The 22,908-nt window shown below is 51.2% G+C and overlaps 12 protein-coding genes across 12 annotated transcripts; 7 read left to right on the top strand and 5 right to left on the bottom strand.

Annotated features, from left to right (window-relative positions):
* Positions 1-199: 199 nt before the first annotated feature.
* VTN49DRAFT_5872 (uncharacterized protein) lies at positions 200-490 on the top strand (the record flags this gene model as incomplete). The annotated part of the gene is made up of 1 exon (XM_069413977.1): positions 200-490. The coding sequence occupies one exon, from the start codon at positions 200-202 to the stop codon at positions 488-490; it is 291 nt and encodes a 96-aa protein (XP_069266096.1).
* Positions 491-530: 40 nt separating this feature from the next.
* On the top strand, positions 531-794 carry VTN49DRAFT_5871 (uncharacterized protein; the record flags this gene model as incomplete). Its single annotated transcript, XM_069413976.1, has 1 exon — positions 531-794. The coding sequence occupies one exon, from the start codon at positions 531-533 to the stop codon at positions 792-794; it is 264 nt and encodes an 87-aa protein (XP_069266095.1).
* Positions 795-798: 4 nt separating this feature from the next.
* VTN49DRAFT_5870 (uncharacterized protein) lies at positions 799-2,613 on the bottom strand (the record flags this gene model as incomplete). Its single annotated transcript, XM_069413975.1, has 1 exon — positions 799-2,613. The coding sequence occupies one exon, from the start codon at positions 2,611-2,613 to the stop codon at positions 799-801; it is 1,815 nt and encodes a 604-aa protein (XP_069266094.1).
* Positions 2,614-2,863: 250 nt separating this feature from the next.
* VTN49DRAFT_5869 (uncharacterized protein) lies at positions 2,864-3,088 on the top strand (the record flags this gene model as incomplete). The annotated part of the gene is made up of 1 exon (XM_069413973.1): positions 2,864-3,088. The coding sequence occupies one exon, from the start codon at positions 2,864-2,866 to the stop codon at positions 3,086-3,088; it is 225 nt and encodes a 74-aa protein (XP_069266093.1).
* Positions 3,089-4,624: 1,536 nt separating this feature from the next.
* Positions 4,625-6,046, top strand: VTN49DRAFT_5868 (uncharacterized protein; the record flags this gene model as incomplete). Its single annotated transcript, XM_069413972.1, has 5 exons — positions 4,625-4,745; positions 4,938-5,650; positions 5,705-5,794; positions 5,847-5,966; positions 6,026-6,046. The coding sequence occupies 5 exons, from the start codon at positions 4,625-4,627 to the stop codon at positions 6,044-6,046; spliced, it is 1,065 nt and encodes a 354-aa protein (XP_069266092.1).
* Positions 6,047-6,093: 47 nt separating this feature from the next.
* Positions 6,094-6,373, top strand: VTN49DRAFT_5867 (uncharacterized protein; the record flags this gene model as incomplete). The annotated part of the gene is made up of 2 exons (XM_069413971.1): positions 6,094-6,206; positions 6,265-6,373. The coding sequence occupies 2 exons, from the start codon at positions 6,094-6,096 to the stop codon at positions 6,371-6,373; spliced, it is 222 nt and encodes a 73-aa protein (XP_069266091.1).
* A 6,751-nt stretch (positions 6,374-13,124) lies between these two features.
* VTN49DRAFT_5866 (uncharacterized protein) lies at positions 13,125-14,009 on the top strand (the record flags this gene model as incomplete). The annotated part of the gene is made up of 3 exons (XM_069413970.1): positions 13,125-13,652; positions 13,707-13,936; positions 13,994-14,009. 3 exons carry the CDS (start codon positions 13,125-13,127, stop codon positions 14,007-14,009), a joined length of 774 nt encoding a protein of 257 aa, XP_069266090.1.
* Positions 14,010-14,648: 639 nt separating this feature from the next.
* Positions 14,649-15,638, bottom strand: VTN49DRAFT_5865 (uncharacterized protein; the record flags this gene model as incomplete). Its single annotated transcript, XM_069413969.1, has 1 exon — positions 14,649-15,638. One exon carries the CDS (start codon positions 15,636-15,638, stop codon positions 14,649-14,651), a length of 990 nt encoding a protein of 329 aa, XP_069266089.1.
* A 488-nt stretch (positions 15,639-16,126) lies between these two features.
* On the bottom strand, positions 16,127-17,253 carry VTN49DRAFT_5864 (uncharacterized protein; the record flags this gene model as incomplete). Its single annotated transcript, XM_069413968.1, has 7 exons — positions 16,127-16,215; positions 16,269-16,389; positions 16,436-16,576; positions 16,626-16,771; positions 16,826-16,980; positions 17,073-17,113; positions 17,245-17,253. 7 exons carry the CDS (start codon positions 17,251-17,253, stop codon positions 16,127-16,129), a joined length of 702 nt encoding a protein of 233 aa, XP_069266088.1.
* A 63-nt stretch (positions 17,254-17,316) lies between these two features.
* VTN49DRAFT_5863 (uncharacterized protein) lies at positions 17,317-17,964 on the top strand (the record flags this gene model as incomplete). The annotated part of the gene is made up of 3 exons (XM_069413967.1): positions 17,317-17,504; positions 17,673-17,822; positions 17,865-17,964. The coding sequence occupies 3 exons, from the start codon at positions 17,317-17,319 to the stop codon at positions 17,962-17,964; spliced, it is 438 nt and encodes a 145-aa protein (XP_069266087.1).
* Positions 17,965-17,967: 3 nt separating this feature from the next.
* VTN49DRAFT_5862 (uncharacterized protein) lies at positions 17,968-18,882 on the bottom strand (the record flags this gene model as incomplete). Its single annotated transcript, XM_069413966.1, has 4 exons — positions 17,968-18,047; positions 18,099-18,227; positions 18,281-18,539; positions 18,619-18,882. 4 exons carry the CDS (start codon positions 18,880-18,882, stop codon positions 17,968-17,970), a joined length of 732 nt encoding a protein of 243 aa, XP_069266086.1.
* A 591-nt stretch (positions 18,883-19,473) lies between these two features.
* Positions 19,474-21,939, bottom strand: VTN49DRAFT_5861 (uncharacterized protein; the record flags this gene model as incomplete). The annotated part of the gene is made up of 1 exon (XM_069413965.1): positions 19,474-21,939. The coding sequence occupies one exon, from the start codon at positions 21,937-21,939 to the stop codon at positions 19,474-19,476; it is 2,466 nt and encodes an 821-aa protein (XP_069266085.1).
* Between the last annotated feature and the right edge of the window lie 969 nt (positions 21,940-22,908).

The following is a 22,908-nucleotide window of genomic DNA, read 5'->3' as shown; positions in this document are numbered from 1 at the left end:
CGAATGTGGGAAGAGGCGTAATGTCATGTGACTGATGTCGAGGCTCCTGACATCATGAACCGGCAGGTCCCAAGGGTTCATTCATCGATGAGGGACAGTCAGGGCAGCGCAATCCTAGAAATTCTCCATAGTGATTGACATGGCGAGCTACATTATGTGCAAAATGGCCAACTGGCCAAGTAGACTGCTACGGAATCAAATGCTAAAGAACTCTATCATTGACCCTTTTACTCTCACAGAACATCAAGAGCACAGAAAGAGGCGCAGTAGGTATCTCAGATGCACAGATCAACACGCCACTCACCCAGAACTGGGTAAAACTCAAGGATGTGTATCGATGTGTCCCAAGGAAGGAATCTCAAAACGGAGGGGACAAAGGCTTCCACCGCGCAATGATGCCGCCATATGCACTTGGAATCGAGGAATGAAGCAACAGACATTGAGAACGGGAAAAAGTCACAATGAAACAACCCCAGGTATCTCCGAATAGACCGGATGAACCAACGCCGCCCTGGCACTTGCAGTGACCAATGGAAGGAAGGAAGGATGGATGGCCACACAACGTACCGGTGATGCCGATGTGTACACACAAGTGCAAAGGAAAAAAAAAGCCAAGAAACGAAAGCAATGGCACACAATCAATAAGTAGCACCATGCAAAGATGGACAGCAGATGATGGATGCTGGAGATGCAATGATAATGATGATAACGAGGATGACGAGGTGCAGACACTGGCGATGAAATATGATGCTAGCAAGGACTTGGGAATCTCAGACAAGGAAGTACAAGAATGACGGGTTATGGCGAGCTGTGGCACCAGTGTCGATGGTACACCCATGCCGCCTTCTGGCAATCCTTGCTGCAGTATTTGGTGCGACGGCAGCGACGGCATTTGGCAAACTGTCGCTGATACTCTTCCCATTTTCCGCACTTGTAATACGCGCACTGGCGGATGCCGCCTCGAGATTCGTCCTTGCGGCACAAGTTTCTCATCACAACACATGCCCAATATTGCATGTCTTTCGAATGATGATGGACCGTAAATTTCTCCACCAAGGGGAAGATATTAAAATCATCCGGCAGGAGATATTCATCTTGCGGCTCCTCGTCAGGAGTATCCTCCACAGTGGCACCGGTGGGATCGTCCAAGTAAGCCAATTCTTTCTTGAGCGTGAGCTTCGGGACGAGATGAGTATTCTGGAAATAAGACCGAAGGTTGCAGTACTTGGAAATATACGCAAGGAGCTGTAACGACATGAGAACATCCTCGTCCCGCGGCATCACGGCCAAAACGTGCTGGGGAAGATTATGGCTTCGAAGGAAAGCCGAGTAGGGGTTCGAATTCAGCACCGTCGAAGTGCTACCATGATTCGGCACAGCGCTCGGTGATAACGGGAGGGCTGCCGGAGCCTGCGGGTTGTTCGTGTTCACGATGCTTCCGTCCACGGAAGAGCGATGGGTGATGTTGAACGTCTCAGCGTCCTGAGCTCGTGATTGGTCTGCCATGGTCAGACCACGAGAGTCGGAAACCTCATCCAGCATGATGGAGTCGCCGCCGGGCACGTTGTCCATCTCCATCCCATTCTGGACAATTGGTTCATTGGCGTCGCTCCCTGGAGCGACTTCCGCCATTGGTGAGTCTTCACCATTGGCATCGTCCGACTCCCCAGAGCCCGACTGCTGCTGACGAGGGACCGCTCTGGAGCGACGGGCGGTCTGGGGAATACCAACCCGCGTGAGCTGAGGCACACCACCTGGAGTTGTGGGAGAGGCAGGCTGGGACGCAACGCCGGGGTTGCTCGAGCTGGTCCTTGGTGGATCAGGAAGACGGAGATTCTGCTGCGCGAGCCGAAGCCTAAAACTATCGGATGTCGGACCGGCGCTGGCAATTGGCTGCACCGGGCGCAGGCCCTGTTGTTGATAGCGCGCATCATGGCTTCTGGGATTATGCACGTCTCGACCAAAAGTCGTCCGCTCAGGCGGTGACGTCACCGCAATGTGAGGAGGAGACGGAGAAACGTCCATGGCATTCGGATCGGGATGCGGATGGGGTTCGTGGGGAAACGGCTGCGGGATTTCGATGGATGGCGGGGGCGCCTGCCGACGGGACGTGCGGGAATCGACTCCTGTGACCGATGTAGAGGAGATGGACATTGCCGGTTCCCGCGGGCGGACCGGTGCTTTGAGATGTCTTCGGTGCTGCTGCTCGGCGTCCATTTTGGCACGGATCTTATCCACCACCTTGATATAATTATCCAAGATGGTTGCTATGACCGGAACCATATCTGCCTCAACGACCCTCGTGCGCACACTCTCGGAGCCACGAACACCGATGTTGACGACGCACTGAAAGGCCAAGCTCCATTTCCACATCTCCATCAGATCCTTGCTCCTCCCCTCCTTGAGGATGCACACCAGCCGCTCGATGCCGCCATCGACGGTGAGGATGTCACGTATGCGGGCCGACGATGTTGTAAGATATGCCAGATGATTCAGCGAGTTGATGAGAGGGAGGGTCGACGTGCAGTCCAAGGCACGGCGGTCATAGAGGGTGGTGGTGATGTTGACGGCGGCCTTGTTGACATTTGGGATGCTGAAATTGACTTCTCTCATGATGATCGCGACCACCTAAGCCGCTCAGGTCGGCTACGAGGATATCAGTGATGAAGAGTGCCGGGATGCGGAGGGGGTGACCAGGGGGGCCGAAGCGCGGTTGTCCCTCAAGGACCCTTATATAGCAGCGGCGCGGATGTCGGGGGAGGGTGGCGAACTGGGTATCAGATGACTCGAAGTTGCTAGAGCAATTTGAAAGAACGACACAGACAAGGCATGAAAGTCATGAAGCATTCGGACCACGGAGGAGATGATGGGAGGAGCAGTCGATGAAGCGCAAAAGCCGATGGGATCGGATGGTGTGGTGAGTTTTGCCCGCGCCGAGACCCAACTTGCTGCCCGGCGAATCCGTCCAGAAACAGACCCAAGAATCCAAAATCACAATGATGACGGCAAGCGTCACGGCCGAGAAGATGTGTTTAATGGAGAATCATTCATCCAGTCTGTCTCATGGAAGAATCTGGCGGATGGGTGATTCCGTGCAGGCTCCAGAGCTCCTTGTCTGGCCGCCACCCGTGGATGCCAGAGATTTCAGGCGGATGATCGGGCCCTAGTCTGAAATCCGTATCAGTGATTACATAATTTCCGTAGGTCCTCCCTTCACGGGATGCCTCGGGATGCCTTGGGCTGACCGGGACCAGTCGGTCAACGGCTGCTTAGTGTTCTCCTGGAAGAACTGTCCCCATCTGGACTCCATGTGTCTTTCGGCCGTGAGGCTTGACCCATTAGCCATTATGGCTGTGCAGACTCTGTGCAGAAACGGAGCAATTTCATTGCCATGCCCGTTATTCTACGTTTTGGACCTGTTGCAAATCACAAGCCCCTCCGTAGTGAAGTGAGCAGCATACGGGGTACTTTCTTATTCCGTGATGGTAGAACACATAGTTGATCCTCCTGGAAAGCTTAGAATCCGAATCGAAAAACACCAGGATTCTAAGTTCGGGCGGATCAATAGGGGGATTAAATTTTAGTGCCCCGGCCAGGGTACAGGGAAAACTGGTACTCCGTACTCCATACTGCCGGTTCCTTCCCAATCCCATATGCCCCAGGAGCAATATACTGTACTCCATACTCCGTACTATTGCCCATAAACCTTCAGAGGACAGACCAGAGATGGCTCATTTTGTCATCGGATGGGACAATTCGGACGAATCAATCCCATCGTGACTGCGAGTAGCAGTCGGAGAATAATTCACGCTCTGTGAGTCGACCGATGAGACCCTACCCCGGCACAGGAGAGACATTGAGTCAGCCATGGCCAGCAATTCCCGGCGACTGAAACAATTTCACTCCGGTATGCGATTACAGTGCATACCGATGATGGCACCATTGGACTGGATCAGAATCCTTCTCTCGGCTGTACAATACTGAGTCTGCAGTTTGTTCAAAATTAACCGCCATGAAACATCCATCGCGTCTATCTGCAGGAGAAGCTGCCTTGCCGGAGACAGGGGAAGGAAGGCGCCCAGCGTCTGTGCTTAGTCAGTGCCTTCCCCATTCAGGAGGCAACCGGCCCCCTCGAATTCCTCCTGGGCCGGCGCCTCAGGCACCCCCTCATCCAATCTCGTAGAGCAATGCATTCGTCTCTTCCATCAGCGGCCCTTCCCTCCAAGTACAGGAATTTTGAAATGCAATATCCATCCAGAATGGTGGGAGGGAGAGCTCAGGCACAGCACCGTAGTGGCTTCGCAGGACCCATCTGCACAGCATTCTCCGCGCCAGCGCCGGGCTGCTTCCTATCAAGCAACCCTGTTTAAATTGGGCGCCTCCACTCTGATTGGCCAAGGCTTGCTCACTAAGCACCGTAGCCCGTCTATCGTCCGGTCTCCCCTTAATCCTCACGGAACGCAAAGCCTTGCCCTTGCCCTGTCGCTTCTCACTCACCATCTCATCTGTCCCGTGCCTTTCTCGTGCTTCCCCCGTGGCACGCCGTGGTCAATTCGACCTCCTCTCCCCTCTGTGTTGAGTTTTCCGTCGCGGTCTTTCTTTGGAATCACTCTCTCCTAGCACCATGGCGGCGTCCGAGTTGAGTAGTGAGCAGATGCAGGCCAAAATCACCGCCGCCCGGCGGGAGGCAGAGAGCCTGAAGGACAAGATCAAGCGCAGGAAAGATGAGCTGGCGGATACGACCTGTAAGCTCTTCCCTGTCCCGGTGATGCTTTTTCGCAGTGCAATCCCGTCGCGATCCATGACTTTCGTGACCCCCCTCGCCAAAACCCCCCCCCTGACCACGACTGGTGGGAGTTTGCCATCCGCAAAAGCTACACACCATGCCTTGCCATCTTCTAAGCGCTCCGGGTGATGCTAATCATCGCGATCTACAGTGCAACAAGTCGCGATGAACAACACCGACCCGCTGCCCCGAATCGGCATGCGACCGCGACGGACGCTGAAGGGACACCTGGCCAAGATCTACGCCATGCACTGGTCGACCGACCGACGACATCTGGTGTCCGCGTCACAAGATGGCAAATTGATCATTTGGGATGCCTACACAACGAACAAGGTCCACGCCATTCCGCTGCGCTCGTCGTGGGTCATGACCTGCGCCTATGCCCCGAGCGGCAACTATGTCGCCTGCGGTGGTCTCGACAACATCTGCTCCATCTACAATCTATCTGCGCGCGAGGGTCCGACCCGTGTGGCGCGAGAGTTGTCGGGTCACTCCGGCTACCTGTCCTGCTGCCGCTTCATCAATGACCGCCGCATCCTGACCTCGTCCGGCGACATGACCTGCATGCTGTGGGATATTGAATCCGGGTCCAAGGTGACCGAGTTCGCGGATCACCTGGGCGATGTCATGTCCATTAGCATCAACCCCACTAACCAGAACGTCTTCGTGTCGGGCGCCTGCGACGCTTTTGCCAAGCTCTGGGATATTCGAACTGGCAAGGCTGTTCAGACGTTCGCGGGTCACGAGTCGGATATCAATGCCATTCAATTCTTCCCAGACGGCAACGCCTTTGGCACTGGTTCGGATGATACGACGTGCCGCTTGTTTGATATTCGCGCGGACCGCGAGCTGAACACGTACCAGGTAGGTGCCGGGAAGGCAACGTGACGGAATCACAAGTGCTGACTCTTTGCGCAGAGCGACCAGGTCCTCTGCGGAATTACCTCCGTGGCATTCTCCGTTTCCGGGCGTTTGCTCTTTGCTGGCTACGATGACTTTGAGTGCAAGGTACGTTAAAGAATGGGAGAATATTTCTAATACAATGCTAACTATTTCGCAGGTCTGGGATGTTCTGCGCGGCGACAAGGTTGGTTCGCTGAGCGGACATGAAAACCGCGTCAGCTGCCTTGGTGTCAGCAACGACGGCATCAGTCTGTGCACTGGCTCTTGGGACTCGGTTGTAAGTATCAACTTTTGCAATTACATTTCTTTGCGCGTGGCTAATGCACACCTCAATAGCTCAAAATCTGGGCGTGGTAGAGTCATGACCCGTTGCATGCGTCGTCCACCTGGACCCATCCAACAGAATGTTTTGTTCAATGTACGATATTGTTATTCCCGCGAGCCCGGTACGGCCGCTCGGAATTGGCCCAGCCTGGTATCTGTTGAGAGCATGGTTACCCATGACCGACTTGTTTTCGTTTCTTATTTTGTTCCCTGGCTCCATACCAAGACTACGATTATGTTCCCCATTACAGGAGTGATGGAGTCTGCGTGTTTGGCACGCATTTTGGGTTGACCATTGGTCTCGGTTACTTTATTATTCGAGCGCGTTGGTTCACCTCAGTGGGCCGCGCGTGGCTTTAGGACTTTTTTTTTTACTACCTTTACCGTACCCTCGCTGCATGTTTGGGTGGTGGGAATATTGTTTTGATTCGGTTCGGTTCTCGGTCCGGTCCTGGATGCACCATTGCTCCGGCTAATCCTGCATCAATGGCATGCACCACGCTGACTTTGTATGCGGAATTGGCTTGTGTCTGTCTGCTTTGGCGTTGCACATATTTCTATTCTGTTCTTTTTTTTTTTTTTTCTACCCTCTCTTTCTATTTCCTTGTCCGTGGTACTGTGTTTTTTTTTTTCCTCTATTATTTTTCTCATGTACTTTGGCTGTGTGTTGTAAAGGTCAATCTCTGATATCCGGGATGTGTATCGAAATGATCGGATCGTTGAATGAGAAAACTCAAAAGTTTCATCCCCTTGCCTGGACCAACGTAGTGAGAAGTGAGGTGGTCTATAGTATGGAGGCTGCTGATCCTGGAGACTGAAGCACATGGTGCCATGTGTAGTGTCCGACATTCCTGACAGACACTTGTATCAGCACGCCGTGCTTACCGCGTTTCGTAGTTTTCCCATTGCGGCTGAAGCATGCAAGGAGGTTATATTTTGGGAAGGCTGCGCATGACACAGACAGAGACTGGCAGTGGCAGATGTCCTTTTCCATAGCCACACATATAATTAGATATCACTATATGTATATATGCAAGGGGGACGAACTTCTCAAAGTCAGGAGGATACTGAAGATAGGTAAAAAAAAAAAAAAAAAAAAAGTACGCGAAACACGAGGTATTAATTCAACATGTATATGTATGTGGGTGTTGAGGAATGCCCGAGAGCAATAGTCTCCAAGACGGGTATAGGATTAAATTTGGCTGTGCAACAAGGGCGCCTTTATGATCTGCAATCCTTGGCTGGGGCTCGGTAGATAGTATGTACAGAGTTTTGTTTGCATAGCACATTCTCGTGTGTTAAGTGTCTCAGACAGCCTAGTAGATCCTCCTTGGCTACTAAGGTAATATAGGCCTTCATACAGAACTAAAGGTCAAATTCCTTCTTTTCCTGCAGAGGCCGATTAAATAAATGCTCATAGCATTCCGCGCAGAACTCATCGACTGAAGAAACCCATCTTGCGATACTATTTCTCCTGATGTAATGATTTGGATACGTCTGAACCTTACTTTCCTGCACTCCTCCTGCGTAAATAGCAAGCTGTGCGCTGCGATACGAAGATATCAGCGAACCATGATCAGAACTGGGACCAACTTCTCATCTTATCATCTACCTTGATAAAGTCTAACAGTGTCAAGACATCATCGACTCTCCATCCTCGTTGTCTACCATGTCCGAGTCATGGGAATACGTCGAAAGTGAAATTCTCGGTTGAAAATTCAGGGGCCCCTTCCAAGGTCGACGTCATGGTAAGATCTGAAACAAAAAGTCAACAAATCTGTGGCCAATGTGCTATGATATGTATAAAGAGATACAATCCAGATAACAATCATCACCCTCTATCAGCGAGTGCTATGGGGCTTCGTTGTCCATGCAGGGTCCAACGTGTGGTCTCCATTAAAAATTCCCCGGCCCGCCAAATGCTCCAAACGGATCCACTCGGCCCGAGGGTGGGGATCCACCAATCACGTAACAGATTGACTAACAGCTTGGCGTGCTGTCCCCCATGAAAGAGTACTAATTGGAAGCTGGCCAGGTACAATTGACAATTGAGCATCCAAGGAGCATCGCAGGCGAGAAGAGGTTGTTAGAAAAAAAAAAAAAAAAGAAAAATCGGATGAAGGATTCGAACCATAGTCTCAAAATACAGCACCATTTCAGCACAAATCCCCTGCCAATGCCTCCAGGATGCATCGAGCGTACGTCGAGAATGCACGGGGACGACAGCCGATATCTCAGCCTCTACTTGCACTACCGATATCAACACGTGGATAATCGGATCCAGCTGAATACGACGTGCTGATCAATTATAAGAACATGAAAAGAATAAAAAGGTGCAGAAGCTATGAAGGTGCCTGCTTGAATCTTCGAGTTTGCCTGGCGAACACGACTCCATCATCAGCAAGGCTGCAAACCGGGAAAATCAGTCACTTATATAGTCATTACAACTCGAAAGCTGTAAACCGCTACGCCATTGTCCCTCGACGGTTACTCACTACGCCCTAATTGTGACTTGCTAGCGGAATCTCAGGATTCCTCGATTAGATCAGTTAGTTCCATTATTTTGTGAATTTCAGTTTCCCGATACTGTGTATTCAAAAATAAGTTTTCGCTACTCTTTGAAAGTCTGGCTCTATTATGTGTCATAAAACTGATGCTGCCCAAGTCTGAGATCGGGCAAAAGAAGGATATAGTCTACGAACAATGCATGCTTTCGCGCCGGCCTCCAGATCACATTCAGAACTATCGTGAGAAGTGGCATTCTCCAGCGGTGTCAACTCCTTTTTCATGTACTCGTCTCACAGAAACTGGAGAATATAAACTCGCCGCACAGAATCGTCCTCGAGAATGATAATTCTTGCCGGTGGTTAGAACCGCTTGACTTGTCCCTGCAACGGAATAACGGACTAATCGTTGGATCCCATGTTATCTCCATGAGCCGGAGGTCCCTGACATCGAATATCCGGTTTCCAGAATCTAGTCGGCGGCGAATCGACGTTGGTTTAGAAAGTTGCATGCGCCACACGCATGAGTCACGGACGAGATTTGCGCTATGTCCGCCCCGGACAATGATCGCCAGTAATGTATCCAGATGCAGAACGTCCGCGCGTCTCCAAAGAACAGGAAACATCCCCTGACAGGTTCATCTAGAACAGGCTCAGCTCGACTTACTGTTTGCTCTCTGTGAGGTGACAGATAAGGGAAACAATTTCCCTGTCGTTGTGGGTTGTGTCTTCTTTGCACTACTCCCAGACCTCGCCCACTTGGTTGAGAAGTTGGGAAAGATAAAGATATCAGCGCCAGTCAACGCAAGGATTGCAAACAGACCGGCTTGCTGGTCATTCTCAAAGTCCTCAAAATATAATGCAGCCGTGTCTCGTCATACTGGCCCGGTATGTCTAGTACACCCTCTATAAACGGAAATAACGCATCGTCGTCCATGGTCATTGACCGCTTGCCTCTGGCCGTGCATTGTCCGCTAGAACTTGTACCAGAGACTAGTATCGCGTTTAGCTGTCTTTGTTTTGCGTCAAAGATCACCAAGTTGATTCCAAAAGTCTCAGCTTTCTTCTCTATTTTTGTAATGAGCGCCTCCAAGTCGATGAATGCCCTCATGCGGGCGTTGAAGTGGCCTAAAAAATGCATCCATTGTCGCTAACAGCCGATCCCCTGGATGGAGATATAAAGACGAGCCGTGACGCATTCACATTTGGCGTCGTCAGACATAGCCGGCTGAGTTATAGGAGCGCAGGATACATTCATCCCGCATCGACACTGTTGTTGGCGTCAGCTGAGGGTACATTTAGCAACGCGTTGTCTACGTCCACCGACATGGGCAACTCGTTCTAGTCCATTTGGGTCTGATTTCTCCTTACATTTAGTGGGCCGGGTCCTGGAGGTCACAGTATTCGAGTAACGATCGCATCAGCATCACGGATAAAAATGCTGAGTCGATAGGACAAGTTTCGACTCTGATAATGAGGACAAGAATGCAACCTGTTTGTGATACGATAGGTGATGACAAGAAGCATGCCCCGTAAGAGCAGGCGACCGCACAGAAACAACTTTCTTTTTGTGAGATATACCATACCCACTGCGCACACTAAGCTAGCGGAGGTCTCTGAGGTCAGCCCGCTCTCGTGGAAAGATGGTTCATCGAGCATAGAAGAAGCAGACGCGATTCGGATTGTCATGAAGACGTTGAGAGTCACGACAGATCTGGAAACTGTGTGGGAAGGCCCATGCAGGGATGACGTCGAGGCGGGAAAGAGCATCTTGAAGGAAGGAACGACCGGCCGTCACCAAAGGAGACAATCATGCAAGTCGGAAAAGGACGATCAGAACGAATACCAACGACCATGTCTGGTGAAGTCTGCTAGAAGTCGAAACCAAGCTCACTGTTGTCTAGGTCGTAGCTGGAATATCGCCACATCACGAACCAATCTCTGACCATGGGTCCCGCGGGACAAGATGCTTCCATCCCAACGATTTTTGCGTACGAGTTTAACTTGCCGTCGGGAGGCATCTTGGTGAGCACCTCAGGAAAAAGGGTTCTGAATCTCAACACAAAACCAGAGACAAATTGGTTGGAACTCTAGCGGCACGTAGCCAAAACCAAATAGATAGACGCTGTGCTAAATAGAGAGGTATGCAGCTCACCATAGGATATGGTGAGCTGTACTTCGTAGAAGACTGCATTAGTATTCTCTCTGGAAATTCCCACCACTTACGAAAGATCCTGTCAGTCCAAGCCATGTAGGATTGACCGCTCCTGTTCATTCATCAGAAGCTTTTAGAGACCCTCGTCTGATTGAGACGAGCATCAAAGTGAGAAGTCTGTCCACAGTAACTGCACTTGCCAGACAATGGCCATGACAGGGACCAACATATGTTGGACTTTATAACTATTACAATGTGCTGTTGTCGGCAACCCCTGAATTGGAAGGGGAGTCTCCAAGATGGTCCCGCAGGATCAGGTTGACAGGAAGACTGTCTGTGATCAACGTGATATTAACACTAATTAAACTAGCCAGAATTAAATACCTTCTCATAAAATTAATTGTGGATCTCCCGGTTGACAATCAATGGGACGATTTCAAGCCGCGCAATCCGACAGGTTCTAGACGGATGATCAATGCTGTTACAGTTAGGGTTAAGACCTGCAATATTGTCGCCGGTATAGGGACTAGTGGTTCATTCAAACAAATCCCAAGTGGTGGTGTATGTATTTTGCTGCCGTTCAGAGGTAATACAAGGCAACTTGACAAGACCGGGATGATGCAAAATCAGTGCATTACTATCCAAAGATTAAGGAGGTGTGCCTATTAATCGTTGGAGATATACTGGTATCGGATCCTATTCTGGGCAAGGGACACCCATGGAGGTAACATAACAAATGAACCTGGCATATCAAGGAATGCGAGTCAGTCCATAAGTGATCGGGCGGAATCAAGTGATTAATTAAATTAATAAACGGAGTGGATGTTTCAAGGAGTCAACGAGCAGCTTAACCTGGCCTTTACATCATCAAAGGACCAACTGCTGAAGTGCGGATCTACGCTGGATGATGGGAGAGCGGGTGAATCGATTCAGCCTCGCACTAAATTATATAGAGAAGGTATAGCTGCGCATAAACTATACTTAATATGGTATAATTAGCCTAAAAAGGCTAGAATGACTATAAATAGGTTAGTGGGTTCCAGCCCTACGAGTACGTTTTCCGGTGTCAGTCGGACGGCGGACGGAGGGCGGACCGGCGGAGGCTCAAGAGGCTGTCTCCATGCAAGAAGAAGGGGCACCGAGTTTGACAGCCAACAAAGTTCTGAATTCGGCAGGTTTAGCTCTGAGGCCCTTGCGCTCTTCGTCAGCCCTCAGCAGCATTTTTGGGTGTCTCCAGTAATCGTCTACTGCCTTGATAACGGACATCCGGAACTCCTGAAGCAGCCTCCCCGTGCGGAGAGAGATTCTTTCGATTTTTTTCCAGGTTCCCCGTAATTGGGGATTCGGGGTGAGCGGTGCCGATCCAGCCGCATGAAAAATTACTCCTCTTAGTTAGCCTGATGGATAGTCTTTGGGATCTTTGAGATGCTCGGAGTCCGGGGCGTGTATCCAAACAACACCATTCGACGCTTAACCGTGAATCATCAGCAGAACGTGGCAAGACCCTACAGAGTTTGCCAAGGCACGTGGATTGACATGCCACGTGTTTTTGAACCAGGGTCAGTTTGTTGACGGCATGCATCAGGTTCAGAGGGTTGGAGCGAGAACGATCAATCTCAGACGAGTAGGACGGAGTCGGCATTCCATTTGGGGTAATGGGTTTATGCAAGCAAAGGTTGGACGTATCAGATCGACCCTTGTGCAATTCCACGGCCTCTCCAAATGGATCTCCATACTCCAAGGGCCATGAGTCACGGCTGTTGATAGGAGAACTGATCATTCAGTCTGCTTAACCTGAATGGAATTTGTCAACTGTTCCTTGCTGCTTGGACGTGTGACGATTGGCTTAAAGTCCACCGCGGAACCAATGAGAATGCAGAAATTAACAAACATGAAACGCCAAGTCTCCAGCCAGGGGCAGAATCACGTGGCAGCATATGGCCTAGGATTATCTGGGGATCAGAGGAAAAGTCTAAATCTCCAAGTCGACTCGTAAGCCAATTGAGTGTTGATTCCCTGCTATTTCTGGTCGATCGTTCAAGCTCGCGAGCGGCAGGGTGCAAGATTACGCGGTCCAGCGGAAACTTTAATCAATTGCTTCGAACCGACGCACGCCAGCCTCGCTCGCGTGGCGTTTGGCCACTTGGAATCGGTAGTTCAGGGCTCCGACACCAGTCTAACGCCATAGAGTATGGACTTTTCGATCCACATGCCCGAGGAGTCGCTCTGAAACACGAACACAACAGTCACAGACTCACAACCCTGTTGGGATCGCCATCAGCTCCGTGTCCTGCCTGTCGGTGTCTCGGTGACTCGTGCCGCGTGGTTCGGATCCTAGTTCAGTAGCCGCAACTATTCCAAAATCGAGGCATTGACCTCCTGTTCGTCGCGGGCCGTCACTTTAAAACTAATCCCTGAGCCCCCTGCATTTTATTGAAATTTCTTTTTCACCATGTCTGCCCAGGAAGAATTCGACCGTCTGGTTAATAACAACCGCGAAGTCCTCAAGACACACCCGGAGGATCGGAACGCGTCCGAGTCAGAATCAGAGGAAGAGGAAAAGCAAAACGAGGTGCAGGAGCAATCAGACGACGATTCCGACTACGCCGACAGCAACCACGAAGACCGAAAAAACATGGCGTCGCGGACGACGGTGGTGCCGACCACCGTCTTTGAGGCCAACACAGGGCCCAAGGGAGTTATTGCCGACGCCCAGTCGTATGAGCGGGAGCGCAAGAAGAGCTTCCGCCGCACGCTGCTCAACATGACGGGTCTGGACATTAAAGAGGACGAGGAATTCATGCAACGATGGCGCGAGAAACGGATACAGGAGCTGTCGCAACAGCACAACCGGCGCAAGAGCAGTCCCAGCAAGCGGCTGTACGGCACTGTGGACGAGGTCGATGCGGAGGGGTATCTCAATGCGATTGAGCGGGTACCGCCAGACACGACAGTGGTGGTTTGCATTTTCGACCCCGAGGTAATTTCCCCACCATCCCGCCAACAAATATCTCTATTTCTAACGAGAGCCCAGTCCTCCTTGAGCGAAGAAGTCGAGGAAGCCCTCACGGGCCTCGCGCGCCGTCACCAAACCGTCCACTTTGTCAAACTCCACCACGAGATCGCGGAGATGAACCACCTGGAGCCGCCAGCTCTACTGGCCTACCGAGGCGGCGAGCTCATAAGCACGCTCGTCGAGCTAGAGGAGCAAGTCGGTCGAGGCACTTCAATCACAGAGACTAGCGTTGAGTCTTTGCTGAAACGGTACGTCCCTTTTTCCTTCCTCGGCAAGTCAACACACGGACGCTGACCTTGGTCAAGACAAAACGTCCTATAATGTCCAACACAGCATATATCTTTTTGTCGTGTTTGAATTTCGGTGTCCCGGCGTTGGTGTCTGTTGATCTGGATACGATCCTTTCTCGATGGTTTGCCGGCTTTAGTATGTAATCGATATCTTGACGACTCGTTGACACGACGGCGGAATCCGACGACAGGGCAGGCCCCGTGATTAATACTACTTCATGCTCGTACATACCAATCTTCCATGCCATGTTACATGTGGCCAGTCCAGTCGAGAGATATCAGCTTGTTGTCAGTTTTGTACTTTTTTTTTGCATTGCTTGGTCTATTTGTGATATCCCCTAGTGTTTAGTGTTTGACATGAACTTCTACATGGTGATATTCATAGACATGATATTCACCGTTGAAATTATAGGACCACAATAAAGAAGACGAGCAATACAAGAATATTTGCTAAATAGACATTTATCTAAATGTCATTGTCGGAAGCACCGTCGGGCCATATTATATTTACCTCACGGCCATCAGACCAGATTCCTCCGAGGATTCCCTCTCAGACACGAACTCACTGACCACAAGGGACATGTACAGTGCATGTGCTTTTGACAGAAGGTATGCGTCTCGAGTCATCAGTTCATACACAAAAATATATTGTTGTGACCTTCAGATTCCTCTAACTTTGCCCGTCATGAACTGGATCCGAAGAAACCGGAATACCAACCTCTACCTTCAGAAAAGCAAGCATATCCTCAATCTCGTCCTCGACGCGATACCAGTGACCAAGCCCTTCGTAGGCTTTCCACGTTACCTTCATCTTCAGCGTGGTGGAGAGAAAGTCGGCCATTCCCTCACCGAGCCGGACCGATACTTTTGGATCCAGCGAGCCGTGGCCGATAAAGACGGGGAGCTGGTGAAGATAGTCAACCGATTTCAACGGTGGCTCCTGTTCTTCCTTTTCAGGGTTTGTTGCAGCCGGTCTTCCAGGAGAGCTTTCTAGCAAGGGAAGATCAAGTATATCCCGGACATGGTTCACAGCATCGAGTGGACTAAGTCGTCTTGCATCGCCGACGACATTGTTTTCTTCATCATCACCAAACAAGTCATCGTCACCGTCCACGTCGTCAGAGTCTTGAGAATAAGATAGATCTCTCAACTGCTTCTCAAACGGTAACCACCCACTCAACCCAACGAACCCTCCTAGCCTTTCATGTCCATCAGCTCCGAACCCTCCTCCCAAAAGCGTAAATATCGATGCCGCACAGCCCTGACTCAACCCACCCAGTACCACCCTCTGATAACCACCTACACCAAGAATCCCCGCCTCTTCTTCGACCAACCCCCTCAAAAAATCCGCTGTCTGACAGAGCCCCTCGATCTGAAGATCCGTCCTGTGCCCCGGATCCTCCAGCGAGTGATTATCAAACCATTGATTAATAGGGATCCTTTTAAAGATGGTTGCGCGGCGCTTGCTCGCCGTCGGGAAGACGAATTTCACGGTGGGGAGGCGCGCGCGGAGACAAGCGGAGTCGAGGAGCTCGGGCCCAAAACGAGCGGCGTTGCTCCCGCGGCCGTGGAGAAGGATGAGCGTGTGGGTGTGGTGGTCAGGGCGTAGTGGGGGGATGATCAATGGGTCGAGATAGGATGATGGCTTGCACGGTGGCATTATAAATGTCCCATCATACAGACTATATAGGAAGACGACGAAGAGACAAGAGTTGGTTTGATTAAGGCATTGGTCGATCGTCATGACTCAACTCACCCTGGTAGAGTACCAGGCTACAAAGAACCCCGGCAGTAGCCAAGTATATCGTTACATTGAAGCTCGAGAAAAACCCGTTCGATTTAAACAATACCGAACTTAAAATCCACTCCCTATCATTACCGGCAAAGTAAAGAATAACTGTCACAGGTAACCGAGGTCATCATCATTCAAAAAAAAAAAAAAAAAAAAAAGACAGAATAAAAGGGACGGGGCACGGGTGCAGTACACGGTACCATCATACATTCGTAGATGAGCCGTCAATACACCTTCAGGGCATGCTTCATGCATCATTCGTCATTCGTCCAAAAAAGAAAGATAAGATCTGGCCCTCGCGTGTCACCAGACATACGATCATGTCAGCATCGAGAAACGGAACAGTATGGACTCGATCAAGCAACGCCCTTTTCCGTGACAAAGTCCCAAAGCATCTTGATTAATGTGTCTGGAAGAGTGTAGAGGTCTACGTGGAATTCTCCTTCTGTAGCCGTTGTCAGTGAATGCTCAAAGTCATTTTCGAAAAGGGGAACATACGTTCCACGTCGTTCCGTGTATACGAGTCCGGACTCTTGTTGTCGTGGATCATCTGCACAACTTGCAGGAGATCATCTTCCGAGAGTTTCTGCAGTCCATCGGCGAGTTTGTCCATGTCGATCTTGTGAAGTTAGCATCCGCAGGCCCCTGGCTATTGGGCTGCCTACCGTCTTGTCAAGCTTCTTCTTCTTCTTTGCACTCTCCTCCCCGGTGGCTCCACGCTTCGTCTTGACCCCATTCTCATCACCCGGAACTGGACCAGTTTCACGGAGCCGCTCCAGCAAAGCGGGCTTGGGATTCCTAAACGTCTGATCCAAGACGTCAGCGCCATACGCGCAACCGGAAGATAGAACGTACAATCACATGTTTCGACTCGTATCGGCTCTGCTGAAAGTTCAAATCATGGGTAATCGTATGTTCCTTGTCCGGCGCAAACAGGCCAATGGTCATGTCGAACTCGCCCCATCCTTCCTCTTCAATGCGGAACGGTGGAGTTTTAAATGCTACAAAATCGGTCAGAACCAAGACCTCCATGGGAAGCCGGGTATTGAACGCACTTTGCACCGCTCGATCCCCAAAACTCGGATGTAGTCGGTAGGTGACCTTATCAAAGAGCGAGGTCGGCGTGGGCTCGCCATGCTCGTTCAAGACGTGGATTTCGATCGACCATGCTCGCTGCGGAAAACCGGCAACGCCGGAATCTTTGCCTTCGCTGAAGAATCCGATCAGCAACACGTGTTCGTGGTCAGGAGGGATTAGAGATGTGGCCGCCGCCGATAGAGAATTGGGACCGAGGGCACGTACATGATATGCTGCTCCGTTATAAGCTTGATTGTTCGCTTGACCTGTATAGTAATCGTCGTAAGTTTCCTGTCCACAGAGAACATGCAGCAAGAGGGTAGACGTGTTCTCAACGCGGCGCATCGCGGAGTCGCACTGATCCCTGGAACGCGCAGAAAAGGAAAGAAACACGTACATCCGGCATCTTGACGCGCAGCAGCTGTAGCGCCAATCCAATCAGTCTCCCTTGCTGCTGTTGTCGTTGGAAATGCGCGCGCGTGCAGTGATTTTGTCGAGGTGGTTTGTGCTGGAGATGGTGGCGCGCCGGAGATCAAAGAGAGAGGAACGAGAAACTTCCAGCGAAAATGGGTCAGATCGTCGAAGTCTCCTACGCGAAAGCGATACGTCGGACACACGATCCAAATCTGCCGGCCCGGGGAATTCTGTCTCGATGAGGTGAGTCTTGCTGAGAGAAAGTTCTGAGCAATGGGGAGGTTTTACTCATGAACAGGTGTTCTTCTTTCGTGCTCTGAAAGCGGTGGGGAACAAACTCCATTAACGCGCTCCATCGCTACATCTACCAGCAGAGTTGGCTTCTACGAAAAAATCAACGAGTCGTCAAAGACAACTGCATGTATATGTCCATTGCCTGTATTCAATCATAGCCATTCATCATGTTCTAATCTACCACACCCGCATCGCTCACGGTCCCGAACGCTCTCCGAGGATCCGAACATGGTGGTGGCAACTTCAACAACCGGGCTTGCGGGTTCAGTGCGTGATACATTAATTAGATCGAGGGAATTGTGAGGTCAGGGGTAACGGGGACGGTGATGGACAAGGAAGAAGGGCAAAGGTCGGGGAGGGAAAAATGGTGAAAACAAGGGAACAAAACAGCGGCGCTCAGTCAACCTAGATTTTAGGAAGAGGCCGCCTGAGCAAAGAGCTTCTCGTTCTCCTGTTGCGCCTTGATGAACGCATCCTTGAAGGCATTGGCGTCTAACCAGGTTAGCTTCGCGGCACAAGTACTAGGCCAGGTAAATAACTTACTCTCGGCGTTTGCGAATCTGATCGCCAGCGTCTGCGCCTCCGGCTCGCCGTCGCTAACATCGGCCGCAGCGTTCCACACCCAGCTTCGGTCGCTACCGACATTGGGGGACAGCTTCATATCCGGCACGACTACATAACTCGTCAGTATGCCGCTAGATACCTCCCGGGACCGAGAAACATACTGTAGTGGTTCGCGCAGACCTTGAGGGTCTTGTCTCTCCGCATGACCAGACGGGTCTTGTGGTTCTCCTTATGCTTCAGCAATCGCACATCACCAGTGCCACGCTCCTTCCACTCGCGCGTCTCACGATCGAACCGGAACAGCTTCGCGCGCATCTTGAAGACTTGCTCTTCCTGCTCCTCGTTCGTCTTGGTTTCGACCTTCTCGGTCAAGTGGATGACGGGCTCAAAGTGGACGTCTGGAGACTCGGGCGCTTCATCCTAAGCAAACAGAACGCACCAGTTAATATCCGTTCCAAATTTTCAACCAAAAAAGCTGCCGGCTATTTCAGTCACTCACTTCTTCTTCACCCTTCTTCGCCTTGGACGATCCAGACGGCTCATCTACATCCTCTTCGGGCTCCTCCTTCTTCTCCTTCTTGGGACCCCCGCCAAACATCGAGAAAACGCTGTCTGTTGTCTTGGGACCGGTCGACTCAGACGCGCCCTCCGTCTTCTTTTCGGTAGTCTCCTCAACCTTCTCAGTCTTCGACTCAGTGGTGGACTGCGCGGTGTCCGCGCCGGTAGAAGTGGGGTCCGGCTTCGTCTCAGGAGCGTCAGACATGGTGGCTAGATGGCGATATGGGATCGAATTCTAGGGTGGTAGTTTGAAGGTGGAAAGGAGACTGGATTTGAGAAATTCCTAGAGTAACTTTTTGATCGAAAAGACTGGATGATTTTCAGAAAAAGGGAGGATGAAGGAGGGAGAGCGGGGTCTGGAAAAGGCAATCTTGTTTGGTTTTCCAACCGAAATTTTCATTCCTACCCAATCTCGTAACGCAAATACAGAAAATCCGACAATTGCAACGATGGACCTTGGCTAAAACTCAGCTCAAAAACATGGTGGGTGTAATTTTCAATACTCTTCATCTTATCACTTTCTCGATTGGCAGAGCAGAGCAAAATATTCATATTCGACCTAGCTATAGTTGACCATCCAACCTCCATTGCAAGCAATACTATGTGCCCAGCTCTTCAGCATAACCCGCAGAATAATCCCCAAGGCAAACATGAACATTGGAGAATGGAGAAACAACAAGACCCTTTCCTCCGTCCTGATCCTTTCCCTTGACTCCATTCCCCGCAAACAAAGACGCCCAACAAGAGATGCATACCAACAAGGTATAAGGAACGTCGGATATATCAGAGACGCTTATCATTGACGTGCCCTTTGGGTCAATGCCCTTGCCGCTCTTTGCGCTCGGGCCAGGGTCTCTGACCGTCGCAGGTTCTGCCAGCAGTCCCTGAGAAAGTCCATATCAATTTGACGTGGAGCGGTCAAACTCCACAGATTGCGGATGGCCTTCTCTGTGCCGTGCCGAATGACCCGGCTGTGTGCTTGCATCTTCGCCAAGGTCGGAGCAATAGCTGCAAACTGCCCCGCCATGGTGCGTGACATGATCTCCGTGACTTGCCGGGACTTGATGATCAGGTCACTGCTCATCTTCTGCAGGCGAATACCGCCATAACCATACCGCTCGGCTTCTTGACGAACAACCTGCGACTTCTGCACGACATCCTCCACCCAGACTTGCACATCGGTGGATAACCGGTTGTACATGAGGGATAGCTCCGTCTGCGCATGAGTCAAGTCCTGCCTGACTTGCGATGATACTATCTTTGCTGCCCGTTTCCAGTTCTCGATCTTGAGCCAGGGGGTACCCAGGTCAAACTCTACCGTCTGCTCCCTCACAGGCTGAGTCTTGGTCTTTACTGTCACATTGATCAACCCGTAAGCATCTTCTCTGTTGAGACGCAAGGTATAGACACCGTCAAATAGTTTGGATAACTCGTGAGGGAGGACGGTGTCCCCTCGGGTGACCATGACGTGAAACTTAGGTGGTCGCCCCGTAGTCGGCTCCTTGATAATAACGTGACAATCGCCAATGACCTGGAATTGGAACTCGCCCGGTTTTGACTGTTGCTCCAAGAGCAGAGAAGACATGCCCGCCAATTCATCGATTGACGGATACTGTCGCCCCAGGTCGACCTTCGGCACAGCTGTTGCGACAGCTTTCGTTGCCGACACGAGAGTTACAGTCGTCGTAGTGGCCTCTGTCACAGTAGCGACATTACTGCTACTGGCCCCTGTGAACCGCTGCATGGACATTGCCAGGAATGACCGGACACCGGCGTACCCAAGGGACAGGGCGGTAGCGAAAAGGAGTGATAACATTACCATCCGGAAGACCGGTGAGTATACATGTGCACGCGCTAGGTAGGCCTCCAGAAGACTCTTTGCCGGATACTGGGCAGCGCTGAAAGGCTTGAGAGTTTGCTTGTGGCCGGCCACGCTTGGCGTCAGCTTTGGACGGAACTCACATAGAGAAGCCAGGTGACGATTAAGCTGAGTCGGCGCAATGCTTTCAAAGGTTTTAATGTCAATCGGGTATCTCCGCAATACAGTTGTTTCACCCGTCTCTGGGTCTCGAGACTCGAGGCACACGTGCAGAACGTGCTCGTCCAGAGGGAAGTTGCTGTGAGCCTCCTTCATCCACAGTGGGTCCTCAGAAATGAACATGACGGGAACTTCATGCGTAGCCATAAAGGTATGTGCCAGTTGCCTCGTCCGTTGGGCTTCGACCGAGTCATTCTCCGAAACAAAAAAGATGGCAAGGTCCGGGAAGAACCACTCAGTATCTGACTGGACCACATGCGCGGAACCATTCCAAATAGACGAACAAGGTGGCCTGTTTTTGAACTTGAGAGTTACCGCACTGGGGACATTGGCTCCGACGTCTACACTGGCATCGACGCACTCGTCGACAACTAACTGTACATGAATTGGGAGCAACTCCGCAAAATTCGGAGTAGCACCGGCACCAAATGACGTCGGTACCACATGATAGCGGGATGAGTCCGTTGAGCTGGTGCCGCTGCGAGTCGAGCTGGAAACCAGGACATCCCCAATCTTGTCCAGCACCATGTTCCGAAACTCGGAATTCCCGGCATAGAGCACACGGAAAGGCTTGTTCAGCTCCAGGCCGTCTCTAGTCATGGTCTGGTGCACAGTGATGGCCTGATAGCCCCCACTGGGATCAGTATCGCCGTCATTGAGGATGCGAATTGTATGCTTGAGCTCAATCTGATCCACCTCGGGCCACTGGTCCGGCTCTGGGAACTCGATCGACTCTGACGGCGCCTGCTTGATGGTCATGTTGCTACCTTGGTTTGCGGCCAGATCGTCCTGGATGAAATGAGGTAGGAAGGGTTCCTGTGAGGCTGAGATGCTCCTGCGGCCATCATCCGCCGCTTCCTCGTCATCAGCATCCTCAGGCTCCTCTCCGTATGCACTACTCCCCCTTTCATCCAGGCTGGCCACATCATCCGGGCCACTGGGGTCCATGAGCGACATCATATCTGTCTGCTCGGACGGGGCACCATCTTCTGAGTGCATATCGGAGAGACTCAGCGTCGCCCAGCTCTCACTCAACGAGCCGGAAGGCCCTCCTTGCCCTTCAGGTTGCATGCTGCCAGTCGTTGACATGGCAGCCGGTCGCGACTGGGACAACCACTCCTCCACGGATCGGCTCAGCGGTGGGAAGGTAGGATACCGCAGACGGGGAGGCAGGCTAGGATCTGCCTCTGCGGGACGCTTTTCTGGCTCGGAAATATCAGCCATGGTGTCCGCGAGGACCACGGAGCTCTCATGAGAGACGCAAGCAGGATTTGGTAGCAGACGGGACAGTCACGGCGGGGGGGTTTTGGAAAGTGCTTGGTTGAGTGAAACTACACTCTGGGAAGGGCGGCGGGAAAGGAGCAGGTTGAGCGACTCTGCAGTCACGGTGCTGGGAAAAGATTTGATTGAGGATCTTTGGCCATCGACGAGACTATCAAAAGAAAGCGCTCACTATACATTCAGCTGTTGGAAAAGGAGACGATGATATATGCTTTTCTGCCTAACCGGATCAACTTATCTATGGGAGAGGGGCCGGAGCCGGATGACGATTGACTTTGGTACGGCTGAATCGACTCGACCGACAGGATTAGGAAAGGAATCTAAGAAAGAAGACGAGTCGAATAGATCCTCCCTGGTTAGAGAGAAAGTAGAATGGCAAGGCTTTTTCAGCCTCGGACCATCGTACAGTGATCCTGGTAAAAGAGGATGCGGCCTGAACGGAATGACGCGCGGGGCACATGATCCGCGATGATCATCCGGAATTCGGCTGACTAAGGACTACTTATACCAATGAATCATTCAAGGTCGAGGCTGCTATTGTAGACTGACGACATTCCCATTACCAGTACGACCATCATCTCTCTTATCGTCTCTCTTAAACAGCAAAGCTCAGAGAATTCCCTCCCATAAGCCTACCTACCTATGTACATTAATCTACCGTAAAATGCGCATGCAGGAACGAATAACATGGAAGAATAAGACAGGATTGCCCAAATCCAACTGTCGCGACAGCCAGAAACAAACCGCAAAACGCATCGACATGCGCACACGCCATGTACTCACGCGCATCACACGATGCTCGGAATCAAATGAAACAAGATTGATGGAATGGTGATAATAATAATAATACTACCGCATGGACTTTCGGTGCGGTAACATCGAAATCCAACTTTCACCCGGAACGCCCTTCCA

This window comes from Thermomyces lanuginosus, assembly GCF_041956635.1.
Source record: "Thermomyces lanuginosus strain ATCC 200065 unplaced genomic scaffold VTN49scaffold_36, whole genome shotgun sequence".
Classification (NCBI taxonomy): domain Eukaryota; kingdom Fungi; phylum Ascomycota; class Eurotiomycetes; order Eurotiales; family Trichocomaceae; genus Thermomyces; species Thermomyces lanuginosus.
The sequence above is the reverse complement of the archived record's forward strand: the minus strand, read 5'-3'. Positions and strand labels throughout refer to the sequence as shown.